Source organism: Agelaius tricolor, unplaced genomic scaffold, assembly GCF_023055355.1.
Source record: "Agelaius tricolor isolate 1412-34295 unplaced genomic scaffold, bAgeTri1.0.p SCAF_6, whole genome shotgun sequence".
Taxonomy (NCBI): domain Eukaryota; kingdom Metazoa; phylum Chordata; class Aves; order Passeriformes; family Icteridae; genus Agelaius; species Agelaius tricolor.
Window position 1 is genome coordinate 25304999 of NW_027269266.1, and position 21167 is coordinate 25326165.

Genomic DNA, 21167 nt, shown 5'->3' on the forward strand with positions numbered 1-21167 from the left:
AAGAATTCTAGTTCTGCTTTAGTATAAATGTTGTATATGAAAGTTAAAAGCATCTGTGACATAATCATAAAATAGACGAATGAGGCATTATTCTTTCCGACAAACATCAAAGTCTGAACAAAGTTCACTTTTGGAAGAATGCACACTAGGTTTAAAATCAAACAGAATAATTATGATAATTTATGTTGGATTTGCTTATAATAGTCACAAATACACTAATTTCTTACCATACTAAAAGCATTTGGGTACTAGGAGTATTATATTAAATATTTTCTGATTGCAGAATGTGAATATTATATATATGTTTAATAAAGTAACCTTTTTTTCCCTATGCACAATTACAGTTGCCTTGAAGATTGTGCCTGTGGAAAAATTAAGATACCAGGTTGTCACTGTGGCTGACTTCATGTTCTGCAATAGCAAAATTCTGAAAAAAATAGGAAGAATTGCTATAAAATCTATATTCATTTTTCAGGATATAACCACAATGCCAACATAACATTTGAGAAATGGTAGTGATATGACATTATTAAAAGTTCTGCTGTTCCCTTTAAACTTTGTTTTAATGTGTAAAATGACAGAGAACTAAACAGTATTTGGATTTGGTCTATTTTAGATAATTTTATAGGTGTTATATATATAATTATATTTATATATTTTTGCTGTGCTGTTTTAGCTACTAGTAATAATAGGTATTGAAAAAAAGTATGATTTCTTTGGTTTTTTTTTTCTTTTTTTAACCTTTTGTATAGGCATCTTTCCTTATCAGGCTCTGTGATTCTCTTACTATTACCTGCATTTTTGTGCTCAGGAGCTGAAAGTACTCTACCAATACTAATGATCAGAACTTGTAACAGAGAGAGGCAGTTTTCTTTCAGAGTTGCTTCCCATATCAAAATGGAGATGTGCAGCTGCATTCCGAGTGATATATTCTTCAGTTTAATTTCCATTGGCTTGGAAAAACAGACCTGTTTCAGAAACCCAGAGTTGTCTCTGATGTATCTTCTTAGTATGCATGGATATCATATTCTGATCATGCCTTAGATTTAGAACAGTGATCAGAACATAAAATCAAAATTGAAAATTTGAAGTTCAGATTATAATTTTGTAACAGATAATTTATCTTTTTTGCATATAAGGTGCTGTACTGTGTATGACTTGGTCTTTATCAAGAAGTTTTGCAAAAGTATCTGTAGACTGAATTATAGACTGGAAGGTTCAGATTTCTGATAGTCAATATACTGTATTGTAACAGTATACTCTCCACTGCTACAATATTTTAAATTAGTAAAAACAGAAAAAGAGTAAAAAAAGTCTTGTCTAGCAGATACATCTATCAAAGTCTCATCACACTGCAGAAACTGAGTTCTTAGAAAACTGAGTTCTTAGATGGTAATAAATTTAGGAAAGAATGTCCAGGTAATTAGTTCTGAACATATTGTAGTGTCCTTTATATGCATTCTTCCTTTCTTTCCTTCGCTTATTTTTGGAGGATGGAAACTGGGGAGGGTGTTGGGGAGGGATTGTTCAGTTCTTGTTTTCCTGAGGTTTTTATTTGTTTACATATTACAAAAGTATTTTGAGGCCTGCATATGCATTATTTTAACGTGCTGTAATTAAATGCTACAAACTTTTCTATTGTATTATGCACAGAATACAAACTTAGCTTTCTTTCCTGAGGTCAAGCATCATTAATAGGTAAATGGTGCTTTTCTGTTTTTATAATTATGACCACTTCATAGGACTCTTCTATTCTCAGTGAGGTGGTGGTTGTATTTTTAATTTTTTCCCCTTTAAAGTTAGAAGTCTATGGGCATATAGCTTGAAATGCTCACTTTCTTCATTAATACCTCAGAAATGGGAGTTACATAGTGATCCAGCTGAAATAATTTCTCCCACTTCAGTAGGGAACAGGACTTGCTCAGAAGTTGCAGCAGTTACTGTTATATGTAAAAGTTTCCATGTTTTGGATGAGTCTCTCAGGTGCTTGCATAGACTAAAAACAGAGGAGAGCAGCACACTTTCCAGATCACTCCCTCTCTGTGCCTGCATAAAAAAAATAAGTTGCTCAGCTGCTTTGTTTGCCCTGGTAGCTGTCCTCCCATGAGGTGAACCTTAATGATTGGGGATCCTAATATTAGAACAAAAATTTGATGCCCTTTCATCACTGCTTGTTTATTTGGGTTTTTTGGTCCATGTTTTTTGGCCCATGTTCTCACTGCCTATACAACTGGTGTTATTTCAGTGTTTTTACAATGTAAATTGTTTCTTAATTTAAAGTAATACTTTGGTTTTCTTTTTTTTTTTTTTTTCAATTACCAGACCTTGGGCTTCTGTAACAGTAGAGATTACCAGTGTCTTTTAAACTTCTCTTAGTGAAGCCAAGTGATAGGCTAAATCAAAAGTACTGTCAGAAAAAGCTGATCTGAGTTGTGACATGTGTCAGAGAAATCTGTGCCCATAGCACAGTTAATGTGCCAAAGTTAGGGACATCCACTGCCATTTTCCCATCTGTAATGTGAATGGTAAGCTAAGCATGGGTATTTTGGGTAATGATGAGCTGCAGTAATGTCCAGGTTTATTTCTTTCCTCAAAATGCTTTGTCCTAAAAGGAGGATGTTGGAAGAGATGCTCCATAAGTCTGAGCTCCATATCAGGGAATCTTGTTTTTCACAATTAGTTGCCTTCCTGTAAGCAATGTGACTCTGAGAATGTTCTTTCCTACTTATACATGAGCTCCTGTTCCCTTAGGCATAGTGTTGGTGCTGTATTTTATAAATGGTGAGTTGGAAACAGAAAAAAATGTTTGAGAGGGCATCTTTCACCCTGATTTTTTTTTTTTGGATCCCACAGTTGGGAATATTTTCACACATTTTGAATGGTGCCATTAAACTCTCAGCCTTTGCTTTGAAACTATTGCTGTTTCTTTGTACCACAGTGGTTATTTTTCACTATTGTGCTTATTTTCGTACTTCTTTATATGCCTTCATGTTAACAATAAAGGTAGTTCAAGCTCAAGTATAAAAATAAATGAATATGTATGGAGGCCATGAAACTGCAGTAGAGACGGTGGCCCTGTCTCACAATGGTAATAGTAAGAAGACAGCTTTTATTAAGAAAACTAATTTTACATATAACTTTGGTCTATGAAGCACTTCTCCATGTTTTCTTAGAAAAATTCCCCATGAAAAGCCGCAATCTCTTTAAGAGCTGTGGTTCATATTGTAGGTTGCCAGAACAGGGCAAGTCCTTACTCCTCTATATATAATCAGAAGAACATATAGTTTTAATAAATTGTATGGTTTTGCACAGATATGCATAAATTTGCATTAGAACAAAACCATACAGAGTCAATAATTTGTTATATTTTTGTAAGTGAAAACTTGGCAGGCTTGGATTAGCTGTGTATTCTTGGATTTTTCAGACCCATGTGATTTTTTAAATTTTAAGAAGATGAAGCAACTTTTCTGAATGTTGGAACATTTGAAAGTCACCTTTGGCCTTTTTTTAAATTTTGATTTTAAATGGCTTCTTAGATATTCCATTTTGTAGACTATAAATGGTACAAAGACATATGTTTCTGTCTTGGTGATTCTGTATTGAGGTTTCTGTCTTGACTCTTCTCTGACCTCTGGATCTTAACAGGTCTGTAGGTTGCACTGACATCCATGCATCCCAGCTCTTGTATTCGTGGAGGAAGTGTTTGAGCATTTTGACAACAAAGAAGCTTCTAGCCTTTGAAAATAATGTTCCATGTTTTTTTTAATTGTTGTTCAAAAATCGAGCAAATAACAGCTCTTCTGCTTGCTTTAAATAAAATTGAAATTCCTGGCATAACCCATGTGTTTCCATTTTTCAATATCAGGACTCATTGATCCTTGAGAAGTCTCAAAATTGGAGTTCCCAGAAAATGGACCATATTTTGATTTGTTGCGTTTGTCTTGGAGATAACAGTGAAGACGCTGATGAAATAATCCAGTGTGACAACTGTGGAATAACAGTGCATGAAGGTAATACAACCCTTCATTCTTGTTGCAGAAGGAAAGCATATGCTTTGCTTTTAATAAAATTTTGACTTACTTTCTTCAAACAACACCTTTCAATGCTGGGGGGTATTTTTTTGTACTACTGCATTGATCTTTTTTAGTGGTGTAACACCCATCTTCTACTTGGCAATGCAAATATAAGAACCTGTGGGATGGGACACAGTCTACAGATGCTGACACAATGAATGACAGTGTGCAAATATTGGAGCTATACACTGTATTTTCACTTTAGGATATTCTGTTAATGTGTTTTGTCTTACCTATTTCAGTGTATGAATTTGATTGCATAATTGGGATATAAGATAATGAGAATAGGAGGTCTTCTAAAAAGAAAGGTTATTTCACTTATATTTTTGCTGTACTAAAATGGCAGAAGGGGAAGAAGAAAGGTATTCTCCTAAATTCCATGGCATTTATGTATTAGTGAAAACAGCTATTCTTGAACTTCCTCATAATTTTCACTGACATTTTAAAACAGGAGAATTTTGAAGTTAGAACATACTCAAGTTGTTGTTTCACTAATTCCTTCAAAATCTGGACCGTGTGTGTAATAAATGTAGGTGATCTGGTTTTACAGAAATACTCTAGAATAGTAATAATTTAGGTGACTGTATGGAAGTTTAACACCTTTACGTTGAAGATCAGACTGTATTGTGCGTTGTTGCTCTTTCTCTTGAGATTGGAAGGTAGGGGAGATACTAACACAGAGAAGCACACCTTTTTTCTTAAAAAGCAAAACTTTTTTTCTTCATTAATCAGGTTGGGGCTTTTTTCCTCATATCCTGTACGTTTCAGACCTTCACCCCTTTTTTTAAGTTTTCCCAGGAAAATGAGATTAAACTACTTCAGTTATTGAAATAAAAAGAAAATAGGCTTTTATTTTTCTGAAGCATACAAGGCATTCCTTTAATGTGACTCCCTTAATTTATTTTTTTTTACCTGTTTAGAATGTCTTTCTAGGTAGGAAGTGGTTTTATAAATCCCATACTCACACTTCAGTTTTCTCATATAAGATAGAAAACTGTTTCAGAACAGTAGTTGTCATGCATTGGGATGTAGTTCAGTTCTTTTCTTGACATCACTTAGGAAACCAAGGATGGAATTTCTGTCCTGTTGTTCACATGCCCTACATTGTATGTCCATGTGTGCTTCTAGCTCTTTAACCTGTTGTGGTCTTTTGAAGAGCTAATCCATACTGTCAGTGTTACTTAGAGAGCAGTTGACACCTAATTTATGATGAGCTGGGTCACACTCCAAGTGCCTTTGAGGGCATTAGTCAGGTCTTAGTGCCTTCTAGAAGTGTTAGGCTCCTAAATTTATGTGTTGTGCAGAATTCCTTCTTCTGTATCCATGAAGTTTTTTGAAAGTAATGCGTAGAATATATTTGATTTGAGGTACAGTAACTATCTAAAAGTTAGTTTTATAGAATCTTGATAGATCTTATTTTTGCCCTAGCACAGTTTAATATTAACTCACAAGGAACAAAAAAAGGATCTTTTGCTGACAGTTATAAATGCATGCTTGAGAATTCCCCAAACAGTACATCCAGTTGATGCATCCAAACTCTAAAGCTGTGGAGCTCCCTGAAAAATTTTCCAAAAGATTTATTTAATGATTGTAATGGTAACTAAAGTAAAGAATGATTGTGATAGAAAAATGATCCTTTGCCACTTTAGAATGAAATGATGGCAAACTTTTTTTTTATTAAAGAGGAGTGCTTTAAAAATCTCTAAAAGATCATGTCCTCATTTTGCTTAGTTTGCTAAACTTTTGTCCCTACAAAAGTAAGATCATAGCTGGCTTTTCTCTAGAGAAAAGTAGTTCCATAGTTCAAAAGTCACTAGAATTTTAGTAGTTCAAAATCTGTTTAAAAGTAATTACTGCTATTCTTTTTACAGTGTTACAGACAAAGATTCCCAGTAGTCCCACTACAAAGAGTGCAATGTATGCGTTTCTTTTGTTGTCATTGCAACAAAGTAAAATAGATTAATTAAAAATACTTAATTTTAGTTTGTTCTGATAAGTTCTACAGTGTGTACCAGGTAATTGACTATACCTGTTGGTTAATTTTTCACATTTGTGGTTGAATATTTAGTTAGCTCTTTGCAATTCATTTTAATAATAAATACTTGGAAGTGTATATAAAGCAGTTGTGAAATTCTGTCTGAATAGGTGAAGTCTTAGAGAAAAATAAGCAAGCTGTGTATGTGAAAGTAATTGATGACTGTGATATAGATGTAAATTTCCACAGCAGCAATTTGAAGCTGAACAATTTGGAGTTTTACTTGACACTTTATGTGTGTGTTTCTTTGCTACATATGTACGAATATAGCTTCAACAGAAATCAACAGTTATTTTGCTGTGTTTTTCTGTACTTGAATATTTTATAATGATACATAAGGGCAAGTGCCATTTTAAATCTGAGCTTTTTTCAGTAATTTTTTTAAATACTTGCTTGCAGCAAATAAAAATATTACTGTTGTGTTTAAACCCCTCTCAACCACCAAGCCCAACACAGCCACTTGCTCATTTCCCTGCTGGCAGGATCAGAAGAGAATGTGAAGGGTAAAAGCTGGAAAATTTGTGAGCTGAGTTAAAGACAGTTTAATAGAGAAAGCAAAAACCATGCACACAAGCAAAGCAAAACAAGGAATTAATTCACTGCTTCCCATGGGCAGGCAGGTGTTCAGCCATCTCCAAGAGAGCAGGGCTCCATCACATGTAACAATTACTTGGGAAGATGAACTCCATCACCATAAACATCCTCCCTTTCCTCCTTCTTCCCTTCACTTTGTATACTGAGCATGATGTCATGTGGCCTGGAATATTGCTGTGGTCACTTGGGGTCACCTGTCTTGGCTGTGTCTCCTCCCAGCCTGCCATGCACCCCCAACTTCTTTGCGGTGTGGCAGTAGGGGAAATAGAAGAGGCTTTGGCTCTGTGCATGCTCCTGCTCAGCAATAACAAAAACATCTCTGCATTATCATCACTGTGTTCAGCACAAATCCAAAACATAGCCACGTGTTTGCTGCTGTGAAGAAGATTAATTCCACTCCAGCCAAAAGCAGAGCAGTTATTAGAAAAAAATGGAACTTTTGAAGCTTTAGTTTGATCCAGTGATCGTATATATACACACATATGTTCAATGACTTGGAGATTGCTGCACTCCTGCTCAGGGGTCACTGACTGACTATTTACTTCTGAATGCATGAGTAATACATGAAGACAGCCTATCATTAAGAAGTTGGAGTCAGAACTAAAATGCAATGCAACAGTTACTTTTTGGTCCTGTTTGCCTAATCATCCAATTCTGCTGATTTCCAAAATAAATTGAAAAGTAGTTGAAAAGGTAATTACTATCTAATCATATAAACACGGCTTGCAACTTTGAGAATTTTTTTTTTTTCTGTTAATAGAGGCTAGATCAAAGCCAATCTTAATAGCATTGGCTTTGATCTGTACTTTGGAAATGTATACCCAGATCACAGACATAGACTGTATTTATAGTCCTTTGTATTCTCATATGCAGCTGCTTGGTAGTTTGAAAAATAAGTTCCAGTAATGAGCGAGTGTGTTTTGTAAACACATTGAAATCCAAGAATTTGGTTTTATTTTTTCCTTTAGTCGATGTATTGCTGTGGCTGCAGCCATCATGCTGTGTCCAGAAATTTGTTAAAATATTTGAGCTTTTGAATTTTTCAGAGCACAGTATTGAAGGAAGAGTGTCCTATTTATGAGGTGGATAGAAATCAATGTAGTGATGTTTACCTGTACTTAGGAAGAGAAATGTGCCAATTTCCTGCAATCTGATTTGTTCCAAAATGCCCAAAGCAAGCTGGTGGAATACCGCAGGGGTTTTCTTCATAGTTTTTATGTACAATTTCAAGTGGTATTGTGAATGAGCCTGTTTTCTCTTCTTCTCTATAGCATGGTAAATAATTATGTCCTTTCACACCCTACTGGTGTCCCACCCAGAGTCCCACATAATGATGATATTGACAATTTGTTGTTCTTCCCCCAAAGACCTTATTTTCTCCTTCTCCTTGTTGACTACCGTTTTCTTCACCAGGAGGGGGTCCTACACACTTGACTTATGCCTTGGTGCTCTGTTCAAGTGGAAATTTCTGTCCACAGAACCTTTCTGGTGACTGAGAGAGGTTTTTCTATGACAGACACCTCAGTTTTAAAGTGAAGTTATTCATTAGCTGAGAAAATACTCCTCTGAGTCAAACCTACTTCTGGACACCAGGGCTCCCTTCTGGGTATTTGATGCTACCACCTTTTCCTTTTGAGGGCCTGGTGCAGCAGATGCCTCTTGAGTTGTGACTTGTATTCCTGTTGGATTGCTTGCTTGCATTAATGAGCTGTTACATAAGGTCTTCCATGGAAAAAGAGGGATGATAACTCCTCTGGGAACAACTGTGTCAGAGCTCACATGGAGGGAGCAACATGGCCAAGAGTTAGTGGGGAGTTTTCATTCAGACCTAAAGTCATGGACCTTTAATAAATACCTTTACTTGACTTGCTGACAAGTTCTGAGATTGTGAGAAATGCAGTTTACTTTCTAATACAGCTGTTTACTCTGTGAGGTTCATATCACTTGCATGGCCTCCATCACTTGTCCAAAAGCTGTCTTTGCACTGCAGACATGTGTCCAGAAATCTATGGTTAGTGGAGTAAATAACTGGTTTGAATTGTAACTGCCTTTAAAGCTGCATAAGTAGCATATGTGTAATGCTAATTTCATACCCACTCTTACACAATGCATTCATCTGTTAGTTTGAAAAGCCTGTAATTAATTAATAAGTCCATCAATTAAAAATGTGTTCTCATTTCACATATCAGCCTATCCCTGTCACATCTTCTTTCTCCCCCTCCACAAAAACGAGAAAAAAAATCTTTCTTACTGAATTTGTATAGTTGCTTTTCAGAATTTTTACTTCTGTATGAAGATAATTGTCATTTCTTTTTATAAAAGTCTTCTTTAGACACCAATCTGTCATTTTGGATAAACGCATTTGTGCTAAGATCTTGTAATAACAGGACACCTCCAACTGTGTTGTCAGTTTTTTTGACATCTTGATTGCAGTGTGTCTGAAGATGTCTGGCACACATCGTAGCATGTGCCACAAGTGTAGGTAGCATGCTTGCCAGTTGTTGTCCTTGGGTTGCTGTGAGTTAAATGAGAAAAGTTCTACATTTTTTGAGCACTTTCTTTTCCATCTCCTATCTTTGTTTCTTACTGTACTTTGATGTGTGTGTCAGAGAGTAAAAATTCTCTTGCTAAAAGCAAGTGTAGTTGCCATATGCTCTGCAGTATAGTAAAACATTTCTGCATTTTAATTTTGCCCCTTACTGTGGTCTGCTGCTGTCTGGTATAAAAATCCATTTTTCAAAATCACATACTTCAGTACTCTCCATTTACTAAATAAAAATATTGTTCTGAATTTATGATGCATGAAATTATTAATGTATTTATTTTATACTGTTGGACCAATTAAAATTTGAATGAAATATATTTTGAATACTGTGATCTCACAACATTTAATTCTGCAAACGTAGGGTTTACCATAGAGTTTGTGTTTCAGAGTATACCTAGATGTAGTTGGTGCATGCAGATATCCTCTTTGGCAAAAAAATTACCTTCCCAGAGAAACAGAGGACCAGCTGCAGCCACAAAAAGAACTAGGTCTCTACTTCTGTTTCTCTCAGTGGTATAAATTTCAGAACAATTGTTTTAATGGTATTATTTTAAAGTGTGTGCAATTTCTTTTTATTGACAATCACATGAAAATATAAGCTATTGGCAGAGTAAAATGACATCAAAATTAGGGAATAAAAAGGTCTGTTTTCTGTATCTAATGACATACCTTCAACAGACAACTTGGTTGTAATTGTAATATATAGATGGCATTAATGGAACTCTAGTAAGTGGTGTGAAAATTTTACCTTCTTGAATTTCATGTGTTTAAATTCATAGGTTAGTATTACACTAAACTGGTTTTATTGTTTAGTGTTAATGGTGTTCAAAGAGGTGTCAGAAATGGATTTATCATACAGAAATCTAAGAGTATACAGGCATGAGGATTTCATGAACTTAAGTTCAAAAGGAGCTCTTAGGGGTGTTCTGAAGATCCAGACTTCAGAATTTTTGTGAATGTTAAGGAAAGGCAGCATGCATTTTAAGCAAAGCGTTTAAAAGTTACTTGATTTTCTTCAGCGTATTTTCCAGTCAAAGGGGCAGCTGGTTGACTTAATACCAAATAGGTCAGAGGTGCAGTGATAATACTTGGAACCAAAAATGTCCTTTACAGGTTCTGTACCCTTCCCCCTGTTGTCCTTTCAGGCCTGAAGTAGTCATACTGTCTGTACAATTGGGTTACTTTTAGAGGGAGCCTAAAGATTACCTCCTGGTGCTTTTACTAAGCAAGCCCTTAGGTTGCTTTCTGTTCCAACACCAGCAATTCCCAATAATTCATTCAGAATCATTGGATTGATCAACTTTAAATTGATATTCAGTATAGGATGGAATGATTTACCAAGTAGCAGCTTTGTATTTGCATATCTATGCATTTTGAAGTCATGAAAATAATGCTTTTTAAAATTTTTGTTAATAGGAACAAAATAATTTTTCCAGCATGGCAAAATAAGGCAGGTAGTAGTAAGTTGAACCTTTGTTGTAGTCAGCTTTTAAGGGTTCTAAAATGATAAATTTAATTTATATTTATATTCATGATTTATTTAGACTTTAGAGTATACTGAAATTGGCTCTTACCAGAAGTCACTCAAGAACAATTACAAAGTATCTTCTGTGAAACCTAGCTTCAGAGCCAACAAGGTTTTGTATTGCAGTTTTTTGTATTGCAGGTTTTGTATTGTTTGATTCAGCAGCTTTATTTGGCAGTATATACCAGGTCAGCAACAGTCTTACAGGCTAGATTTCCTTTCCTTCAGCTTTGTGGTGGACCAGATTGTTTTGATATTTTTATCAGCAATGATTAATGATAATCTAGTTTGTTTTCTCCAGCTAAAGACCACCCCTTTTAGTTGTAACAATGTGGTGTTTAGCTTTTACTAAATGCTGGGTAGGTAAAAGAGTAAATGTCTCCTTATCTGTCAGAGATCTTGAACTCTTTAAAGATGTCACTAAGATTTATATAGAAACTGGGGCAAAAAAATTGGGTTAAGAAGATGGACTTTTTTTCCCCCCACTTTAAAAAAATGACATATGTTTGTATTGTTATAGAAATAATGTTTAATGCCAACACATGTTATAAGGATCTAAATAATTGCAGCACATTTGTGTCATTTTCTAGGAGGAAGGATAAAAACGATCAGGTATAAATGACTGATAAGTATTATAAAGCAACTATTTCAGAATGAAGGTAAGACAGTTTGGGGAGGTCATTCTAATTTTAGTAGACTGGTAGCACTTAGGCTAGAAAAGCAAATCTAATTACTTTCAATTGGTGAAGAAGCATCAGCGTTTGAAAGAAACTGATTTTATTTTGCCATGTGGATTGAGGACAGAATTGCTTCATCAGTAATGTTAAGAAATTTTTAGTAAGTACTTTTAAGAAAATGTTAAAATGTTTTGAAGTCTAAAGGAATTACTAATAGGTTCATTAGCTCTATGATATCAATGGACCATGTGTTTGTGCATTAGTGTTATTGCTGAAAAGGAGATTTGCTGGCATCTATTCAAAATTGTATTATTAGAATTAAAAAAAATACTTTGTGGAATGTTGCTTTAAGCTGATACCACATTATAAGGAAGGTGGAGTGACTATGCATGAGCTATATGATCTTGTATATCCCTAATGAAATTTGTCTGTGAATGCACTTCTGCACATGACTTGTCCTTTCATTCTAGAACACTTTTTATTATGAAAAGAAACATTCTGTCGTCTTATTTGAATTCTTATTGATGAGGCTCATCCTGTAATGGAAGACTATGTTTCTTAAGTGGTTCCTGCAGTGTTGCTTATTTCCTGAGTGTGGTTGCAGTATATTATGCAGACCTCTGTTTCTGTCACAAGGGGACTTGGAGCACTGTTGCTATTTTATTACAGCCAGCGGGTAATGGAACAAAGTAAAAAATCATGTTGCTATTTAATTGCACAATTGAGTAATTTTACTGCTTTGAAAGCACAAATTTTGACTTGATTGCTGCATTTGATAAATAGCTGAATGTAATTTTTTAGTAAAGTCTTCACTGTGTTTTAAGTGTTGACAATTAGGTATTTTTTCTCTTATTGAATAGCAGCTAAATGTTCAACATGTGGGATATGAAAAAACAGTTTTGTGGTGATTAGCTTTAGTATCTTTTTGTCATTCGTAGTAGTACTAATACAACATTTGCACTTGTGCAAAATTTAAGTAACAAATCACTTTAAAGACACTGTTTTCCTAAATTTGTGGTAATTGAGCATGCATAGGCACCTAAGCAGTCATAAAGAATACCCTAGTTGTACTGAAGAGGAATGGAGAAAGTGAATGATTGAGCCTAGCTATAATTTAAAACCAGGTACAAATGAGAGTGCTTAAAAAATATATATATATTTCATCAGTCACCATTGTGGTGTCTCAGAATTGTCAGTTTGTACTCCACAAACTATACTCTGGTTTTGAAGTTGCACAAGGATTCTTAAGGTCAGTTCTACAATTCATAAAGTAGGTAAATAGTCTTTATTTCATGTGTATATTCTTTTGTAGTTGATTTGCGTGCTGAATGCAAAGTGGAAAAGTGGAGTGTATATTTTTGACTGGATTCTATTGACATAATGAACCTCTAGAAGAAAATCTAAGCACTCTTCCTTCCCTCCAAAAAATGTTAATTTTCAGGGAGAAGAGCTTGTTGCTTTTTTCTTGAAATACATTTCTTTACTCAAAAAATGCATGGAGTTTTTTTAAAATCTTTAGTTGCTTCAAGACTTGTTTTCTTACTTTTTTTCCTAATGGATATTCTGTAAGAACACAAAGTGTAGCTAGAAGAATAGAGTGAAACAGTCTTCTTTCTTCTTGTTTTTTAGTTGTAATCTAATACAATCATATAAAACAGGTGACTTTTTAATGTAAAGGAAAATGTAAAATTTTTAATGTAAAGTAAAATGTAAAAATCGCTTTAAAATGTAAATTTTGCTCTAACCATAACCATTTTAAAAGTAATTGTAAACTTTCTTGAGTATCTCAGTATTTCTCTTGAATTGTTCCCCCGAATCTCAATCTATATGTGTATGTTTCCCTCTGAAGTCATAACTGGCAAGTGGCTGCTTCTACAATTGTCTCTTCTTGTATTGATCTTCCATTTGTCCTGTGTGTAGGTTGCTATGGTGTTGATGGAGAGAGTGACTCTATCATGAGTTCAGCTTCAGAAAATTCCACAGAGCCTTGGTTTTGTGATGCATGCAAATGTGGTGTCACACCTAGCTGTGAATTGTGTCCCAACCAGGATGGGATCTTCAAGGAGACTGATGCAGGCAGGTAAGACTGAATAAGTGATGCTTTGAATTTGGTGTCGTCTTACCTTTAAAAGATTGGGTTTTTTCCTATACCTTGTAGAGACTCTGCTCATCCTACTTTCAAGTAGGATGTAGGTGGGAGAAAAACTGCATGTTTTTATTTTAGTAGAGCAAAGGACTGGATCAGTAATGCCAGGCAATGTGAAAAAGTATATAACAGAAGTATATAACAAAATTGTATTGAGGATGTGCTAAAGGTATTCAGACAGACCTTGTATATTATGATTATTTAGAATTATGAAGATTCTATTCTTGATTTTTGAGAATATTCTTTTTAGGATTGAATTCATGTCTAATTTGAGATTATGCAGATTAATTCTCATGATGTCTTCAGTTCCTGTCACATTTGAAAATAAATTAAGATATACACATTAGTGATAAAGTAATTATCTGTACTAAAGGCAAAAACTGTGTTATCAGTGCTGACTGATTTGTGCTTAGTGTTGCTAGGTTTTGCTGCATGGTTTCATGGGTGTTGTTTTTTTAGGTGTTTTTTTTTTTTTTTTTTTTTTTTTTTTTGGTTATTTTTGTTTTGGTTTGGTTTGGTTGGTTTTTTTAAATAGACCATGAAAATTAAGGTTTTTTCCATACACTTTATGGTTGTATAAATTGCGTGTGTGTGGTAAAAAGTAAAGCTTTCAGCTTATGAAAGCTGGGCTTTTCATAAGCTTAAAAAAAAAGTTACACAAATGAGTCAAGGTTTGTAGTGAATAATTTTAAGTCTTGGAGGTATTAGTGCTTTTTTAATACTTCTAGGGTTCAGATCATTGTTTCTGGTTTGTAGTAGGTTTAAGAGTGTATGTGCATCTTCCTTATAAAGCCTTTACACAACTAAGCAAATTGTGCTTTTCCAATTGTTTTCTGTTTTGATAATAATGCTTCTATAGGCAAGAAAATTACTCTTAAAGACTATAGGTCAATTGTGTAACAGCAAATGTAAGATTTGATATCACCTGGCAAATTTTATTTCAACCTTTTTATTCCTGTGTTCTGCAAACAATTTAAGCCCTACAAATATAACTTTCCGTGCTATCCAGTAGAAATTATAAGTCAGCATTTTAATAATTGCCTAATTTTTTTCTTGTGAAGGGGTGGTGTGCTTTTAGTTAACCTGGAAGTATTTTCTTTGTTACATTGATTGTCTTTGCAGAAGCACATGCCTGCCTTGGTGACAGTGGGCATTATCACAATATTTTATTATTGTTATTGTATCTTTATTTGCTGGATAATAATGATATTGCTATCCTGGATGAGTTTATTCTCCCAGATGAAGAGGTTATATACTGGGGAAAAAAACAAATACCAATTGCTATTTACTAGTTGACATTATTAATACATGAGCATTCCGGTGCTCTCTTTTTATTATTTATTTATAAATTTGAATTCTCATGGGTAGGGGGGCACTATAGACTAGGAGTGGGGTCTTGGGGCAGTGTCTATTATGTTTCCATTGTACTCAGTTAACTGTAATCCAGTTCAATACTTTTCTTGATGTGTTAGCAGGAAGGCACTACTGAGTAACAGATTCCTTTGCCTCACCATTGCTCTTCATCCCCTTACCACCTTTTAAAAATAAATTCTCCATATGCATCAGTGCTCAAAATAACACAAAGCAAACCTAGTCAGTTTCTCTTCATAATCGAATTGGAATAATTTCTCTCTTTTTACATGAAAGGTCAATAATTAGAATAATGAGGTGCTTAATTTCTCAGCAGAAGCCTTTTCACATTAATCTCTGTTTCACAAGTATAAATGTGAATTTATGAAATTTTACTTCTCAAAATGCTATTATCCAAAAATATAAATTCTGTCCTTGTTTCAGTATGGAGTTTTTCTTCCTTCCTAATCAACATCTGTCATCATTGCTCCAAGCTAAATGGATGCTAAAGTAACAAGGAAGATTATTCTTCTTTGATTACCCAATTTGTCTTAATTACAAGCTTCTAAAACATGTGCAGCTAAATAAATGAGCAGGAAAATACTTAGAACTGGTATTAAAAGCAGCTGAAGCTGCTTCAGCTGTGAACTTGACTGACTTGTGTATGTTTTTTAATAAAGATTCGGGTCTGAGTTCACATATAGGTGGTTAAAGAAATGAGGCACTTGTATGCCAATCACACAGAAATGGCAGTTTAAATCTGTAGTACTGCAATACTTGGGTGACATATACTAAAACATTTTGAGAAGGTCAGTATGAAGCAAGCAGCCAGCTGTTGGGTTTATCATAGATAAACTCCTACAGAGTGCAGCAGCATTAAATACACCAGTGGAGCATGAAAAAACTGTGCAAATTAAATTGAGAAAGCAGCTGCTTGTAGATGTGTATCTTTATATTGAACTTCAGAGAGTATGTTTAGTAGGCTGTATTAAAACTTGCTATCAAAAATCTCCAACCAGAACCTTGGATTTTTGTTAAGAATAATAGTTGTGGAGATATGTAACTTCTGAACTTCTGTTTATAAAGATTTGTTCTGTATTACACACCTTAATTTAAAGAAGAGTATAGAAAAGAAGCCATATAGAATTCAGATGTTTTTGTTTACAAACAAGAAGTCTATTTATCTCAGGGTTGCAGGTCTCATTCTGTGTGTTGTATTTTACTTTTTTTTTTTTTAATTTTGTTTTAAAAACAAGTACAATATGCTCATGTCAACGAGGTATTTATTTTAGTAAATCATAATGTTTACCAGAATGTGCATTTAAGCACATACATATGCTTTTTTTAGTAGAGGAGCATTTCATAAATGTATGGGGGTGATTTAGGCCAAGCTATTGCCACTCCTGGGTACAGCGTGGAATGGCAGAGGTGGTACCTGGTGTTCCACTGCTCCCCTGCAGGGATAGGTTGTGCCTCCACTGGATTTATGGGGAGTCAGACAGAAGATGTACTTTTCATATACTAATGAGAAGAATTGGATATTTTGCATGTAACATTGTATTATTCAGTTAGAGATTTTTGGTGGCATGCTGGAGTGTTTCTGCTGTAATAAAACCACTGATGAGGTTTTCTCCCTTTCTGAGCAGCAAGAAGTTTGGCAGAATACTTGAGTGTCTCAGCTTGTTCTCTGGCAGCTAGCAGGCTGCCATATTTGTACTAGATTGTTTAAACACAAGGTTGTAACTCATCTTTAAGTTTTCTTTGCTTCTTCCTATGGTAACAGTGCTGTGACCAAATAATTTTGTGGATGTGAAGAACACTAATAAAATTTGTGGAGGCAAAACAATGCAGTTCTTGCATATAAATGTGTATTTGGGATATACATATAATTCTAATTGTTTTAAGTTTATATGTTTTAAAGGGAACTTACTACTTAGCATCCCAAGTCTGAGTCATTTAACCACAGGATAAATACTTGTTTTTAAATACACAAGTGAAAAGAATCTTGTCAGATATGACACAATGGATCAGTCAATGTAGCGGCTTCTTAGATTTACTGGGAAATTTCTTACAAAGTGAAGCAATTTAGTAGCTTTTAAGTAGTTTCTTACTGTTACTAGGATTTTTCTGTTATCCAGTTAATATCTTGGACTGTTTTGGGGGAAAATGGTAAGTAAATAGTCTGTTCACCAGTTTTGTGCATTGAAAGATCATTGTTTTCTTTTGTTAAGACTGAAACATACATGTATTTTTGAGCTTGCTACTGAACCTTTCATATTTTGCTTTTTTGGAATTTCTGACAGGATGTATGATTCATAAATAACATGAAACTTAATAAATCTGAGTGTGATAAAGTCCAGCGTTGTAGGTCTAAGGACCATTGATGAGAAGTGTGCTCCTTTGGGAAACCAGGGCTACATGGAGCTCCTGAATAGTATAACCATAAACTTCAGTATTTCTCTCCTCTGTAAACAGCTAGTTAATAACAGTAACTGTTTTAAGTGCACTTGAACCCAGGATGTTATTGCTGAATAATTCAGTATAACTGAATTTTTAAAATTGACATACAAATGAAAGAGGAGGGAGAAGAGATAGAATAAACAGTGGTAGAAGATTGGGAAAAAGAGCACAGCAGCATGGGTGCAGATTTTAGCAGGTGGTAACAGGTCTGTACTGAATCCCTGGTAAAAGAGACAAGGCAAGAAGTGTTTCTCACATCATCATGAGTCTTCTTGAATACAGGGAGTAGATTCTATTATTTGATTAGAACAGAAGAGAGTTTTAGTCTTCACTAGTGTTAGATTTACTGTTAAACAATAATGACTGGAAGATTGTAAAGTGCTGAATTAACACACTTGCTGAGCTTATTTCAGCTCAGTTATGTCTGAAGTCTCTAGCTGTATTATGTATCATGTGGGACTTTATAGGTTCAGAGTGTTAGCTACAATCTCTACAATTGAAAGGCCATTTTCTTGAATATCTTAAAATAACAAAAAAGTAGCAATCTTGACCCTCTGTCTATCACAGTTTTTTCCCACCTGATGCAAGGAGTAGCAAATATTTCCTGAATTTTGATAAAACAGTAAGATTATTTGCAGTAGTTTGTCTCAGTTAATTTGAGTCATGCATGCTGTGCAGAACAGATTTTGAGTTTGTCACTAACTTATGGTTTGTGACAGTGGGAGCTGGATCTTTTAGAAAATGTTCATTACAAGAACAATGGAAGAAGAAGACTAAGAGGAAAATTTGTATTCTGCTGCAAGGCTATTTTTGGGTAGCTGAGAGCTTCAGGAGGTTAAGAAGATACCTGTCAAGAGCAGTCTTGAGGCTTGTGTGGCATTTGTTTACTATACTCTGAGGTCCAGATTCATTTTCTGCCACTCAGGGCTGAAGATTAGACCTCCTGCTCTGTAGTTTTTTTTTATGGCCAGTGAAGAAGGGAACAACTAAGTAAACTAAGTGTGTTTATCTGAGTTTCAGATAGGCCTTTTTGTTATACAGCTCAGATGTGTTTATTCCTGAATGCAAGTCCTCTTGATGTTGCTTAAAACTAACTAGTTTTGGTGATACTAACAAGTGCAGCTAACAGTGCAAAGTCTGACTGATGCTGTGTTGTAAGTGTTTCATAGCTCTATGCTCAGAGCTCAGTGTTGCTGTGACTACCTGTATAATTTTGTTTGTTCCCTTCCTACCCCCTGCCACATTATGAAAATATCTGTCTGCCTTAGCTTTATAAGTGATATCAAAATCTTCATACACCTTTCATGTTCCTTGAAAAGTGTGTGGAGCCCTTGGCAGCACCATCAGAAAGTGAAGGTGATGGTAGCCCAGCCCATGATCCAGACAGGCAGAGCAGTCCCAGTGCCTTTGAAAGGCATTACTCCATGGTTCATTGCCTGAGCTCTTGAATTCCAAATAGGCACTCCATCCCTGCTTTTAATCTACTTTCCTTCAAGTGTTTCAGCTAGCATCTGCAACATTTACAGGGCATTTTGAAATCTGAAAATGGTGAGTATAATATAGGATCAAAATGTTGGTAACAGTAACCTAATTTTGTCTGCTGTTTTAGGTGGGTCCACATTGTTTGTGCCCTCTATGTTCCAGGAGTGGCATTTGGAGATATTGACAAGCTGAGGCCAGTAACGCTAACAGAAATGAATTATTCCAAGTATGGTGCAAAGGTAAGTTTAGAAGAGGTGTAGTGGCAACAAGTGCTGTATTTTATGTTTTAACATGTAATAAGAATAAAATGCATCTTCCCAACTTTATTTTTCTTTTTTGTAGCAATTTTGTAGTGTGGTTAAGTAAAAATGAGATAAAGTTTATTAATGGTTGTTATACCTACAACTTACATGCTCTTCCCTCCATCTTTCTGTCTGTTCCCTTAGCACCATTCTCCATAATTTCTGTCACCGTTTTTGCCCAGTTTCCCTGATTTTTTACAGAGGTGCTAATGTCTTTTGAAGTCAGTGGCAGATTGACAAAATGTGAATGGAAAGCAAGGAGGATTCATAAGATGAGAAATAGGAGGTTAAGTTGATTAAGAAAGGGGCAGATGTGCCTTCAGTAAGAATGACTTTAGAGTTCATATGTAAGCCGGTATGCATACAACAGGCTGTTCCAAAGCAGTGTTTACTAAAATCCACAGCAACATAGGACCCTCATCTTGAACTGATACATGGTTCTAAAGTTAAAATTGTTTTACATGTAAATGTTTTCAGTCCAGATCAAAAGTAATCATGAACAAACCATACAGAAAACCACTGTAGTGGGCAGAGGGCAGCACTCATTAGTTTGCTAAATACTATTTGTCTGGCTAATGGAGACAGTGTGGAGAAGCCATGTCTATCAGGCCAATGTGAGGAAATGTGGTTGGTTCTAAGTCTGCAGCTCTAAAGCTTCATTTCTGCCAAGTCACTTTTGTTTTCTTGATTTTTTTCTACTTGTTAAATAGAATACTAAATGAAAATGTGTGGTGCAGTTTTAAAAATGGATACAATGTAGACTAAATAGACTAAAACACTTCGGATTAGCCCATGTACACCTGTATCAGGAGCCTGGGCCTGCTGAGGCATTTAGCCTTGTTTAGAAATGTTTGTAAAAGGTTGGGGCAAGCACGCCAGACTCTGCAAATGGTTGTTGAAATGAATAACACTCTTTTTTTTAATAAGTGATGTATAGGATCAGGGAAAAGAATTTGGGCATCTTTTCTTGCTGTGAGTAAGGTGAAAGTGACCTGTACAGGTGAAGAAGACTCATTGCTGTTAGAAAGCTGTAAATCTTGTTTGCTATATTAAGTGTGGAAGTTACAGCTCATTTTGCTACATTCTTCCTTCAAAACCAGCATAATATAATAGATTTTTTAATTTAATTTCTTATCTGTTAGGTGTTGCAGCTACACAGCTAAAGGGTGCCTTTCTAGTGTAGCATATGTGATGTTTTGAGTTTCTTCAGTCACTGAGTTTTCCTTACCATTCCCTTCTGTTGTTTAGCTTTCTGCATGGAGATATTTTCTCTAGGTGATAGACAGCTTTGCTCTCTATTCAGCAAGTAGGAGTCTAGGAAATGCATGCCTGTATAATTTTAGATCATCTTTATGCACTGGATAGCAGCACTGCTCAAGCAAGGCGTGTTCCCATTTCCTGCTTATCTGCTCATTTCTCTAGATTGCTGGCACAGGGATTTGGTCTGAAATTGTGGAGAAAGAGACTGAGGAATTGATCTGACTGAAAAATTAGTTAATTGTTTTTTTCCAGGTCGTATTTGGGGATGTCAGTTGGTTGTTTTTCAAGTGACTGTGCCTAGAATGCACATATCTGAAGTCATGGTTGCTTAATTAGTGAATCACAACCATCCTTACTGATATTTATGATTTTTGAGTATTTGTTTCTGCACTGTCACATGTTTACAACTCTGCCATTGCTTATCAAAGGACATGTACATAAGTATCTATGGTTTCCAGTCATTTAGAGCACTGCTCTTTTATTGCTGTTTGTCCTTGGAACTCATTGAACATTTGCTGAGGAGTGGTGGTTTTTTTATACCATGGTTATACAAATAATTGTGCTTGAATTGCTTTGATGTTATTTTGTTGTTTTGTTGAAGGGGAATGCAGTACATGGAGGTTCATATAAAAATTCATCCAACATGCTGTTTAGATTATTTAAGCACTTTACCATTGTTGAAAATGAAATTAGTAGTGGGAGTTGAGAAAGCAGAAAG

At 35.1% G+C, this 21167-nt stretch overlaps 1 protein-coding gene across 5 annotated transcripts in view; it reads left to right on the top strand.

The window, feature by feature from the left end:
* The window catches only part of PHF14 (PHD finger protein 14), a 162427-nt gene that overhangs the window by 13621 nt on the left and 127639 nt on the right, over nt 1-21167 (top strand). For all 5 annotated transcript variants that reach the window (XM_071429085.1, XM_071429086.1, XM_071429087.1 and 2 more), the window contains 3 exons: nt 3866-4010; nt 13370-13529; nt 19015-19126. In XM_071429085.1, the coding sequence (XP_071285186.1) occupies nt 3866-4010; nt 13370-13529; nt 19015-19126 (417 nt within the window). The remainder of the gene's footprint in view (nt 1-3865; nt 4011-13369; nt 13530-19014; nt 19127-21167) is intronic.